The sequence below is a fragment of the Geotrypetes seraphini genome, chromosome 1 (assembly GCF_902459505.1).
Source record: "Geotrypetes seraphini chromosome 1, aGeoSer1.1, whole genome shotgun sequence".
In the NCBI taxonomy this organism is placed as follows: Eukaryota; Metazoa; Chordata; class Amphibia; order Gymnophiona; family Dermophiidae; genus Geotrypetes; species Geotrypetes seraphini.
This window is the reverse complement of record NC_047084.1, coordinates 60,446,884-60,460,107: the sequence shown is the minus strand read 5'-3', so window position 1 is coordinate 60,460,107 and position 13,224 is coordinate 60,446,884. Positions and strand designations below refer to the sequence as shown.

Sequence of the window (13,224 nt, the reverse complement as noted above, 5' to 3'; positions counted from 1 at the left end):
CCCGCCCACCTCCCTGAGGTTGGCTTCTTTGCTAGTTAAATGAACTGGAGACCACGAGGGGATGCGCCCCCTAGTGGAGCAGGAAGGCACGCATGCGTGGAGCAGCAGAGCAAACTTAAATCTTCAATCAAGTTTGCTTGAAAATGCTTCCGCATCGGGGCTCCGTAGATGACGTCACCCACATGTGAGAATATATGCCTGCTGTCCCTGGATAACACCTGTTACGGTAAGTAACTGTGCTTTTCGGTCTTAGTAGTTTGCCGGTCCACAAAATAATTCTTTTATTTCTGCCGGTCCACGGGTGTAAAAAGGTTGAAGAACACTGCTCTAGAATACAGCAGTCAGATTGAAACATAGAGCTAGCAAAATGGAAAAAGCCATTCCACTTCTAAAAGAACTACATTGGCTACCTGTAAAGAAAAGAATACATATCAAGATGACCTGCATGATCCACAAAGCCATTTACGGACAAAAACTCCCATAGGCTCGCCACAAACATTAATGTCACGCCCTCCTTCCTCTACTCAAAATTAAAGCAGCGGTTCAATATCCCCTTCATTTCCCCTCAACAAGTCCATTGAAAAAAGATGTTTGAGTCCACTTTCAAATTCCAAAAACTCCTTATGTCTCTTTGACAGATCTCCTCGTATATCAGCTTCCGGAAGACACTTAAGACATACCTCTTTTCCTTATAAGATAAGATAACTGTAGCCATTATATCTGTCTCTACTGATTTTTCTTGCCTCATTCACTGTTACAACTGTAATGCTGTACAAACATTGTTAACTTCCGGCCGGCTTCCTCTTCCTCACTGCCGCAGTGCAAAAAGCCTCAGGCAGTAGCTCCTGCGCGCATCCTGTGCCTGAACCAGAAGCCTTCTCTCTGACGTTTTGGATGAGGTGCAGGATGTGCGAGGAGCCGCCGCAGCCACAGCATGCAGCTTTGTGCACACTGCGGCAGTGAGGAAGAGGGGGCCGGCCAGAAGATAACACTGGGGACGGCAAAGAAAATGCGTATCGCGCCGCGGGCAGCATAAAATGGCCAGGCATGAGCAGGCCAGAAGGTAAGACACTTTCCAGAGGGAGGCACCTAATTGAGGCACCACATGGAGGGAGGGAGACAACAAAGGTAGGGGGAATTATTTTATTTTCAATTTAGTGATTGCATTGTGTCAATTTTGAGAATTCACATCTGTCTATATTTTGCACTGTTCAGAAAGAAATGTTTCTTTTTCTCTGGGGTGTACATATTACAGAGTCTTGAATCTTAGGGTCTCGTTTGTATATATTAGTACTTTTAGTTTTTGGTCCAATATTTGCATCTAGGTTATCTGTGTTCTGGTAGGAATGAATGTTGAGAAGCAAACAATGTGCTTTGTATAGTTTTATTTTGTGGTTAATCATTATATGTTGTTAATAAGATTATATTATGTGTATATATGAAAAATGAATGGAAAAAAATAGTGTTACAATTAGTACTATTATGGGGGCGGGTCTGGAGTGGAGATAGGCGGGATCTGGCCCGTGACTTAGCCTGTGTTTTGGATTTCGACCCCTTAATGTGATTGAGTTTGACACCCCTGCTCTAGAGGCTCCAAGTGGTATAATTTTCTTGGCTCCAGGTGCTTTCATCAATTCTCAGAAGGAGCCTCCTCTCAGAGATCCTTCCAGGAATCCAGACAGATTTTCAGGTTCCTGAAGGAACCAGGTCTCCAGTTCTTGTTTCACTACAATCTCCAAAAAAGCACAATGATGCCAGGTCTGGAGTAGTTCTCTTGAAGATAGGGGGACGACTCTTGGACTATGCTGAGACCTGGTCCTTCAGTCTCCTGACATATCTGGGTCTTATCCGGGTATCCTAAAGCAGTAGCAGCGGTGACAGGCCAGCGGGCAGAAATAGGCAGTGAACAGGCTGCTCCTGATCTGCCCCACGGGGGCCTTCCCTATGGCGCGCCACTGATGACATGGCAGAGGGAAGCCCTGATGGGCAGGCCACGAGCAGTCTGTTCACTGCCTGTCTCTGCCCGCCCGCCGGTCTCCACCACCACTGCTGCTGCTTTAAGAGGCTCGAAAGTTAAAGTTTCATGGGGGGTGTTGATTTGGAAGTTCTGCACAGGGGGATGGGAGAGAGGGATGGAATGGAAAGCTGCTGCACCGAGGGATGAGAGGGGAGGGGGGGATGGACAGCTGATACATAAGAGGATGGGAGGGAGGGTTGGAAAGCTGCTGTACAGGGGGATAGGAGAGAGGGATGGAAAGCTGCTGCACAAGAATTGTTGGACATGGAGGTGGAGGAGATGAAGGGAGAGAAGCAACAAAGAGGTAGAAAGGGGTGAGAGGGAGAAATCCTACATATGGTGGAGGGGTGGGAGACATGCATGGAAAAAAAGATGGGGAGAAATGTTCGACATAGGGTGGAGGGCAGGGAGAGATGATGCATAGAGAGAGAGAAAGAAATGTGCATGATAATGGAGGGGAGGAATGGAGAGATGCTGCATGGAGGGGAATAGAGAGATTTGACCCAGGGCACAAGGCAGAGAGAGAGAGAGAGAGAGAGAGAGATGGTAGACAGTGGGACAGAAACGGAAATGTTGGGATATGGCAGCGGAAGGGAAGGTACAGAGATGGAAGATGAATGGTGAGCACAGAGAAAGAAGAAAACGTCAAATGGGCAGGAGACCCTGGTGATCGAGTTAACAGAAGACAAACAGAAACCACAACCTGGGACCAACATGATTTGAATAATAGAATGACCAGACAACAAAAGGTAGAAAAAATAATTTTATTTTCTGTTTTGTGATTACAGTATATCAGATTTGAAATGTGTATCCTGCCACAGCTGGTGTTAAACAGTGAGTGTGAGCTAGGACCTAACAGCGAAAGGAAAAGTCTTTTTTGTTTGTTTGTTTATTACATTACCGGTAATAGGCTTCTACTTATTATGACAGGGGCTGCCATACAACAGATTATGAGTAATTGGAAAAACTGGAAGATACTTAATTACAGGCAAGCAGGAGAAAGCAGAGGAGAGAGAGAGAGGATTTAGAAGGACAAAACAGAAGGAAGGGAGGCAAACCGAAGCTGAGTAGGGGAGAGAAGAGGCAGGAGACTAAGGGGATCGGCGAGAGTTAGCTCCTCCCACCCCTGACGTCAGCCACCGAAGCTCCCCTTTAAAAGGGGAGGGGCCAGAAGATGAGCTTTCCAGTGTTCTGCACAGACTGTCATATGTATGACTACCTCCCCTCGAGGAGACAGTCATATGTATGCGCTCGGTGTCAGGAACTGAAAAGCTTGTAAAAGGAAGTAAAGCGACTAGAGAGCAAGATACAGGAGCTAGAAGGACTTTACACTATGGAGGACCCAATCAGGACAGCTGAAGACTTCATGAATGAGAGACACATTGAGGAGGAAGTCAGGGAACTCGAGAAATTCATCGAGGATGCCTACAGGAGGAGGGTGGAAGAGAACGAACTTCAGATGAAAGACAAACTTCAGATGAAAGATGAAGATACACCAACACCAACATGGAAGGGAGAACAAGAAACAGATGACCTCAAAGAAGATGCCCACAGAGAACACCGCACGAGGGAGAGAAAATGGCTAGTCGATGCCCAGAAGAAGAAACAGCGAAGCACACCGAGGACATAGAAGAAGAAGCAGCAAAACACTCCAAGGACATTGACCTGAGACGGAAGTGAAAATTGAAGAAGGGAAAATCAGCGATCCTAGTGGGAGACTCAATCCTGAGGCATGTGGATAGCCACATAGCAGGAGGGAGAGAGGGTTGACTAGTCACCTGCCTCCCAGGAGCAAGAACCAAGGACATCGTGGACAAAATTTGGAAAGATCCTGGAAGGAGCGGAGACGGAAGAGACTACAGTAATGATCCACATCGGGACAAATTATGTCAGCAGGAGAGACTACAGAAGAAGTACTCTGATAGAACAGTTCAAGATTCTGGGAAGGAAGTTGAAGATGAGGACTCAGAAGATAGCGTTCTCAGAGATCCTACCGGTACCGAGGGCAGATGTGAAAAGGCAGGAGGAACTACAATCAATAAATGCATGGATGAGGAGATGGTGTGAGGAAGAGGAGTTTCACTTTGTGAGGAACTGGACAATGTTCTGGGGCAAAAGCAAGCTCTACAGGAGAGATGGACTGTACCTGAGCGCGGCGGGAACTAGACTTCTAGCAAACAATGTCAGGAGAGGAATAGAACAGGCTTTAAACTAAGAAGAAGGGGAAAGCCGACAGTTGACAAAGCGTCGACGATTCAGAAGAAGGTATCCCGTGAAGATACAAAACCACCAGAATCACAGATGTCAAGTACACCAGGGAATCCCTCTGGGTAAACCTGGCTAGAGGCAGAGGAAAATGCCTGTATCTTGGTGTAGTATACAGACCTCCAAGACAACTGGAAGACAAAGACACAGAATTAATTGAAGACATAGAGAATATCACCCTACGGGGGGATGCTGTACTGCTAGGTGACTTCAATATGCCCGATGTAGACTGGAACACACTTTCAGCAATGACCAGCGGCAGCAGGAGGCTATTAACTTCCATAAAGGGAGCACGACTCAAACAAATGGTATTGGAGCCCACTAGGGCACAAGCGATCCTGGACCTGGTACTCACCAACGGAGAAAGCGTCTCAGAGGTCTCGGTAGGAGATACGCTAGCCTCCAGCGACCATAACATGGTATGGTTCAAACTCAGGAAAGGTTTCCCTAGATCAAGCACGAAAACAAAGGTACTCAACTTCTGAGGCACTAACTTCGAATGCATGGGAGATTTCGTCCATTGGGCACTGCAGAACCAAGCTGAGACCGATAAAGTGGAGGCTATTTGGTCAACCCTGAAATCTACCCTACACGAAGCAACAAGCCGCTACATAAAATCAGTAAATAAATGGCAAAGGAACAATAAACCCCAATAAACCCCAATAAATGGTTCACCGCGAAAATCTCGTACCTCGTTAAAGAGAAGAAAAAAGCATTTATGTCCTACAAGCAAACGGAGAAAAGGGAAGCCAAACTAAAATATACGGCCAGGTCTACAGCGGTCAAAACAGCAGTTAGGGAGGCCAAACTTCGAGTAGAAGAAACTCTAGCAAAGAACATTAAGAAGGGGGACAAATCCTTCTTCAGGTTTATTAGTGACAAAAAAAGGAACACAGACAGGATAGTACGCCTTAGAAAACCAGATGGGAATTATGTAGAATCATACTCCGATCAAGCTGAACTACTGAATGAATACTTCTGCTCAGTCTTCACCTTCGAGGCACCGGGTCACGGTCCACAGTTGCAGACTAAGCAAAATGCGGAAGACCCGTTTCGGAATTTCGAGTACACACCTAGCAACGTTTTCGGCGAACTGACAAGACTCAAGGTGAACAAAGCCATGGGACCGGACAATCTGCACCCCAGAGTGCTCAGAGAGTTGTGTGATATCCTGGCAGAACCATTATCCGTGCTCTTTAATCTCTCCCTAAGTAAAGGGAAAGTCCCCTTGGACTGGAAAACAGCTAACGTCGTTCCACTGCACAAAAAGGGCTGCAGGGCAGAGGCTGCGAATTACAGACTGGTGAGTCTCACATCAATAGTGTGTAAGCTCATGGAAACACTAATCAAACGTAAATTAGACACAATCCTGGATGAGGAGAATCTACGGGACCCCAGTCAACGAGGATTCACCAAGGGTAGATCCTGCCAATCCAATCTCATCAGCTTCTTTGACTGGGTAACAAAAAGGCTGGACTTGGGAGTCATAATGCCATTGTACAGAACCATGGTGAGACCTCATCTGGAATACTGTGTGCAATTCTGGAGGCCACATTACCGTAAAAATGTGCTGAGAGTCGAGTCGGTTCAACGGATTGCCACCAGGATGGTCTCAGGGCTCAAGGATCTCTCGTACAAAGAGAGGCTGAACAAATTGCGGCTCTACTCTCTCAAAGAACGTAGGGAGAGGGGAGACATGATTGAGACGTTTAAATATATCACGGGACGTATCGAAGTGGAAGATGATATCTTCTGTCTTAAAGGACCCACGACCACAAGAGGGCATCCGCTCAAAATCAGAGGTGGGAAATTTCATGGCGACACCAGGAAGAATTTCTTCACCGAAAGAGTGGTTGATCATTGGAATGAGCTTCCGATACAGGTAATCGAGGCCAACAGCGTGCCAGATTTTAAGAGTAAATGGGATGCCCACATGGGATCCCTAAGAGGGTAGAGTTAAGATTTGGGTCGTTAGGAGTGGGATCTCTAGGAAAGTAAACCTAGGGGGGTGGGTCAGTTTGGGTGGGCAGACTTGATGGGCTATGGTCCTTTTCTGCCATCATTTTCTATGTTTCTATATTAAGGGGGAAAAGGGCTGGGAAGAAACAATGGGCAAATTACAGGAATGACTAACCCAGAAGAGGAGGTTAGAAGGGTTATAGCACAGGAGAAGGAACTAAAGATCGAAGCACAGGGAAAGGAAATGAAGACAAGAAAATACCAGGATCTAAATTGCATATATACCAATGCAAGGAGCCTAAGAAACAAAATGGGGGAATTAGAAGCTATGGCCAATGCAGAAGACATCGACATCATTGGAGTCTATGAAACATGGTGGAATGAAGAAAACAAATGGGATACAGCACTGCCGGGGTACAAGCTCTATCGCCAGGACAGGTCAGGATAGAAAGGAGGTGGAATAGCCCTATACATAAAAGAAAGCATACAATCGACAAGAGTGGACACAGCAGAGACGATCAACAATCTGGAATTGCTATAGGTTAAAATACCGGGAAGGAAAGGGCCTGAAATAAAGATGGGCCTCTACTATTGTCCAACCGGGCAAACCAGAGATATCGATGAAGAAATGGAAGCCGAGAAAGCGAGAATGCAATAGCGGTAACACAGTTATTATGGGAGACTTTAACTATCCCGGGAAAGACTGGAGTCTTGGAAGCTCAAACTGCGCTAGGGAGACAGAATTCCTGGAGGCTACACAAGATTGCTTCATGGAGCAGCTTGTTAGAGAACCGAAGAAAGGATATGCCACTCTGGATCTAATCCTAAATGGGTTAAGGGGACCTGCAAAGGAAGTGAAAGTAGTGGGACCGTTGGGAAACAGCGATCATAATATGATCAAGTTCAAGGTTGAGGTAGGGATACCGAAAGGAAAGAGAACCATAGCGATTACTTACAACTTCAAGAAAGGAAACTATGAAGCAATGAGGGAAATGGTAAGGAAGAAACTTAGGAACACTTCCAAGAAATGGCAGACGGTAGAACATGCCTGGTCTTTTTTCAAGGACACGGTGAGCGAGGCGCAAAATCTGCATATCTCCAGATTCAGAAAGGGGTGCAAAAAGAGTCGAACAAAAGACCCGGCGTGGATAACTAAAGTAATGAAGGAAGTGATAGGCAATAAGAAAAATTCATTCAGGAAATGGAAAAAGGACAAAACTAAGGAGAACTGGAAAGAGTACAGGAAGTATAAAAAAAAAATGTCACCATAGTGGTTCGAAAAGCCAAAAGAGAGTATGAAGAAAGGCTAGCCAGGGAAGCACGAAATTTCAAACCATTCTTTAAATATGTTAAAGAGAAGCAGCCGGCTAGGTAGGATGTGGGACCGCTGGACGACGGAGACAGGAAGGGAGTGATGTAGGAGGAGAAAGAAGTGGCAGAAAGACTTAACATGTTCTTCTCGTCTGTATTTACAAATGAAGACACATCCAACATACCGGAACCTGAGCAAATCTTCAATGGAGATCAAGCAGAAAAATTAACATCCATGCAAGTGAGCCTTGAGGACATACGCAGGCAGATAGAAAAATTAAAAACTGACAAATCCCCGGGTCCGCACGGAATCCACCCAAGGGTTCTGAAAGAACTAAAGGAGGAAATAGCGGAACTACTTCAGCAAATTTGAAATCTATCCCTGAAAACAGGCGAGATCCCGGAGGATTGGAAGATAGCCAATGTTACGCCCATCTTTAAAAAGGGATCAAGAGGTGACCCGGGAAACTACAGACCGGTGAGTCTGACCTCGGTTCCGGGTAAAATGGCGGAAGCACTGATAAAAGACAACATCGATGAACATTTTGAAAGAAACAAACTTTTGATAACCAGCCAACATGGATTCTGCAAGGGGAGATCGTGCCTAATGAACTTATTGCACTTCTTCGAAGGAGTTAAGACGGATAGACATAGGAGACCACATAGACATCATATATCTAGATTTCCAAAAGGCCTCTGACAAGATACCCCATGAACGCCTACTTCGGAAACTGAAGAACCATGGGGTGGAAGGAGACGTACATAGATGGATCAGGAATTGGTTGGCGGGTAGGAAACAGAGGGTAGGAGTGAAGGGCCATACTCAGACTGGAGGAGGGTCACGAGTGGTGTTCCGCAGGGCTCGGTGCTCGGACTGCTGCTATTTAATATATTTATAAATGATCTAGAAACAGGGACGAAGTGCGAGATAATAAAATTTGCAGACGACACCAAACTATTTAGTAGAGCTCAGACTAAAGAGGACTGCGAAGAATTACAAAGGGACTTGAACAAACTGGGGGAATGGGAACGAGATGGCAGATGAAGTTCAACGTTGAGAAATGTAAAGTACTACATGTGGGAAGCAGAAACCTGAGGTACAGCTATATGATGGGAGGGATGTTATTGAATGAGAGTACCCAAGAAAGGGACTTGGGGGTAATGGTGGACATGACAATGAAGCCGACGGCACAGTGCGCAGCAGCCGCTAAGAGAGCGAATAGAATGCTAGGTATAATCAAGAAGGGTATTACAACCAGAACGAAAGAGGTTATCCTGTCGTTGTATTGGGAGATGGTGCGTCCGCATCTGGAGTACTACCTCCAATATTGGTCGCCGTACCTTAAGAAAGATATGGCGATACTCGAGAGGGTTCAGAGGAGAGCGACACGTTTGATAAAAGGTATGGAAAACCTTTCATAGCTGAGAGATTGGAGAAACTGGATCTCTTTTTCCTGGAGAAGAGGAGACTTAGAGGGGATATGATAGAGACTTACAAGATCATGAAGGGCATAGAGAGGGACAGATTCTTCAAACTTTCAGAAAATAAAAGAACAAAAGGGCATTCAGAAAAGTTGAAAGGGGACAGATTCAAAATGAATGCTATGAAGTTTTTCTTCACTCAACGTGTGGTGGACACCTGGAATGTGCTTCCAGAGGGCGTAATAGGGCAGAGTATGGTACTGGGGTTCAAGAAAGGATTGGACAATTTCTTGTTGGAAAAGGGGATAGAGGGGTATAGATAGAGGATTACTGCACAGGTCCTGAACCTGTTGGGCCGCCACATGAGCGGACTGCTGGGCACGATGGACCTCAGGTCTGACCCAGCGGAGGCATTGCTTATGTTCTTAACTCTTTATGTCACATTTATAAAATGGAAAGGACAATAGCCACACAGCAGGGGAATTTTAGAAAATTTCAGATTTGGGAGCCATTAGCAAAATATTGTAATGATTGAATATTATTTTTCCCCTTAAAATGCATATCTAGGGTGGGGGGAGGGGGGAAGGGTTTTTTGATTTGAATATTAAATAAGGTATATAGGATTAGAGTTTATGGTAGGTTTTCTTGAATTTAAAAAATGTAATTGATTAGGGGGGAGGGGGGATAAATTCTGATATGGATTTTAACAGAATATTAAGTGTTGTACAGTATTTGAATTTCAAATACTATACATGCTGATGTAAGTTTTTAAAATTGAATAAAGAATTGGGGGGAAAAAAAGCAAGATAAGAACCTAATCTCTTTTTTTAATTGGTTCAATCAGCACTGTTAAATAAATAACACCATTAAAAACCAATTAAAAAAATTAATTGTCGGGTAGGCACGTGACTTGGTAGACACTGTGGGGCTCATAATCGAAAGAGAAAAACGTCCAAAAACCAGCCTAAGGCGGCACTTGGACGAACATTGTCCAAATACGTCCAAGTGCCAATATTAAAAACGGGTTTTGGACGTATTTCTAAACGACCTAGGAGTTCATAGTGCTGCTGAACGACCAAAGCTAAACGGGGCGTTTCAGGAGGAGAGTCGAGGGCGGGAGTTGGGTGGGACGTGGGCCGGCTTAGACTTAGTCGTACAGCATGTATACCGAAAGTTATACAGCCCAGGATCGACGGAACTTGGACGATGTGACTTAGATCATGTAAAACATGGTCTAAGTCACAAAAACACACCTAAAGTCACCAGATAAGCACTGCAAACACATAACACAGACCCCCACACACTACCCCAGTGATCACTGACCCCCCCCCCCACCCCTCAAAAAAAATTTCAGCCTCCAGACCATCATCACCTGGCAGCCTGGCATAGGAAAGCCTAGTCATCCAGCATAGAGGCGGCTTAAGCTGTCTTGAGGGTGGGTTAGGGACTCATGGAAAGGAGGACCCATGCCCATAAGCCCCTGTAATCACTGCATTGATACTTAAACATGTGCACTCCCCTATACACCCCCAAAACCCTTTTGTACTGGCATATAAGTGGCTCCTGCAGCCATAAGGGCTATTGGGGTGGTTTGGGGGGCTCATCATGACCTATAAGGGAATTGTAGTGAGATGAAGACATGGCACCCTTTTAGTGAAGTTCACAGCAGTGCCCTGTAAGGTACCCCACTATTTAGGTGCTATGTTTGGGTGTTCAGTCCATTACTTTGCAGACCCCCTCCCACATCCAACAGGGCTTATTCTAGGTGTTTTTGACTTGGACGAAAAGTTGGATGAAAATGTGATATAAAGATGGACGATTTAGCAACTTGGACGATCAGATCTGCAGGACGTATAATTAGATGATTTTCAAAAGAAAAAATATTTTGGACGTATTTTTTGAAAATGTGTCCTAGGCTGGTTTTTACTTTGGACGACTTGTGGCTTAGATGAAAACGGACTTAGACGTCCATTTCGATTATGCCCCTCTGTGTAGGTGTCTGCACCGAGGTGCCTACCCAAAAGGTGGGTGTGATTAAGGGTGGTGTTTGAATATGGAAAGAGTCAGCCTCTGGTAGGCACTTGCCTTAATTGCCAGTATTTTAGACCAAGAAAACCCTGGCCTAATATACCAGCACCTGTTAGAAACACCTAGCGTTGCCTAACTTGAGTTAGGCACCACTAGGCACGATTCTATAAATGGCGCCTAACTTTGAATGACCTGCGGTAGGCAGCATTTATAGAATCAGGCCCTAAAAGCATTAATATGCAATGCAAACACACAATATCTTATCAACAGAGCCTTTAAACATATTTCAGTAATGTGTGAATCTGCATAACTTCTTAGAAATTCCAGGTAGGTAAATAACATATTATACAAAACTTAAAGCTAATTGTTAATTTTCTACATGAAATTGTACAATTTTTTCACTAGTGCTTTTTTAAACTGACATCTTCAAAACTGATGTACCTAGTGAGCCCTACCTATGTCCTATCCATGCTTTGTCCATTGCAAATATGCGGATATTTGCAAAATAGTGCTTAGGCATCATGCTAGTTCTTACCTGTGTATATACACTTCTCCCTCCATATTTGCGTATTTATTATTTGCAATTTTGATGATTCGTGGATTTTTGTCTCCCAAACAAAATTAAATTTTAAAGGCTGCCTCTGACCATCCCTGCCTCCCTCCTGCGTCACAGACCTTACCTGGTAGTCTAGTGGTGACGCGGGGCAGGAGCGATCTTCCTACGCTCCAGCCCCATGTAGAGCCATCAACAAAAATGGCTGCCGTGAGTTCCTGTGGTCTCACGAGACTGCAACAGGAACTCACAGCAGCCACTTTTGTTGACGGCTCTGCACGGGGCAGGAGCATAGTAAGATTGCTCCTGCCCCGCTTCACTGCTAGACCACCAGGTAAGGTCTGGGGAAGTCTGGGATGCAGGAGGGAGGCGCGGGTGGGTCAGAGTTGGCCCTAAAAGTTATTCGTGATTTTCTATATTTGCGGGCCGGCTCTGTCCCTAACCCCTGCGAATATGGAGGGAGAAGTGTACACATAAGTGTGAGTGCTTAGGTTACAGTGATGTCCCAAAAATGAGCAGAGCCATTCCTGGAGGCAGAGTTGGGTTGAAGTTGTGGTTTTTGTACATATATTATAAATTACACTTCATTCGTGCAAGTCTCAAAGCAGGTATAATACTCTATGGGTACTGTACTTCACTTAGGGGTGATTTTATAAAGGCAGATATTCACATACGTTTCATTTGTAATCAGTGTAAGTTATGCACTTTGCTTCTGCACAAGCTAGGTGCCACCTTTTAAGAGGAAAGAGTGATATCCACTTGCTCTTGACTCTACGCTGTCATATTGGAAATTGGTGGCACCTGACCTGCCCAGTGCATCCTGGGATGCATCAAGTAGACCTATTCAAGGTCCACTTTGGATGGGAGGAGGAAATCTAAGAAGGTTGGGGGATGGGGTGGCTTCTAGACACCGGGGATTTTTAATATATATATTTTTTAATATCAAGACAAGAGATGTCAAATCAGATGGAGGGAGGGGTTCACTAAATTACAAGGGTATTGGGGGCCAATGCAGACTGCCAGCAACTTAGATTTTTAAATTTCCCTGTCTGTGTGTGAGCCAACCACTGCTCTCTTACTTTCAAGAAGTGGGACATTTTGGCAATGAGCTGCAGATTACCACATGTTGTTGTTTTTGGTTTTTTTTTAACACAGCAGTCATTTGCATGCTCATTGCTTTCTGCATTGTCATGGTATATATTTGAGCTAATTTTGTGATAGAAGCCTTTCTGTATTGGCCACATTGTGAGCAATATAATCCCTGAGGATAAAGCAGAAAGGCACAGTTATAGCCTTAACTATTTAGCTATCGTGAAATACTGTTTATTTAAAGTTACAATTATATTTTGTCAGGAAAGGGAACTGGCTATGGAAGCAGAAGAGACGATGGAATACATTCAAGAGTTTCCAGATCATTATAAAGTAATGTTGGACCGACTAAATGAACAACGTCAGCAAGATCAATTTACTGACATCACCCTTATTGTAGATGGTATGTAGTTTATAGTTGCATATTGATGTTTTAATATGCACATAGATTTCTTTACATCTTGATCTTGGTTAAATCTGAATTTATTTTATTTTAAGTATCTCTTTGTATTTTTATTTTCCTTAGCATCCAGCTGCACCAGTCTGTATGATTGAATTGTTTCCCTTTTGCCTACCAGCA

At 44.6% G+C, this 13,224-nt stretch overlaps 1 protein-coding gene across 8 annotated transcripts in view; it reads left to right on the top strand.

Moving 5' to 3' along the window:
* ZNF131 (zinc finger protein 131) overlaps positions 1–13,224 on the top strand; it is a 195,275-nt gene that overhangs the window by 64,742 nt on the left and 117,309 nt on the right. For 6 of the 8 annotated variants that reach the window (XM_033931963.1, XM_033931954.1, XM_033931933.1 and 3 more), the window contains exon 2: positions 12,909–13,047. In XM_033931963.1, the coding sequence (XP_033787854.1) occupies positions 12,924–13,047 (124 nt within the window). In that variant the 5' untranslated portion in view covers positions 12,909–12,923. Of the gene's footprint in view, positions 1–12,908; positions 13,048–13,224 lie in introns of those variants that run through there. The other 2 variants (XM_033932000.1, XM_033931990.1) reach the window with 2 other exon arrangements.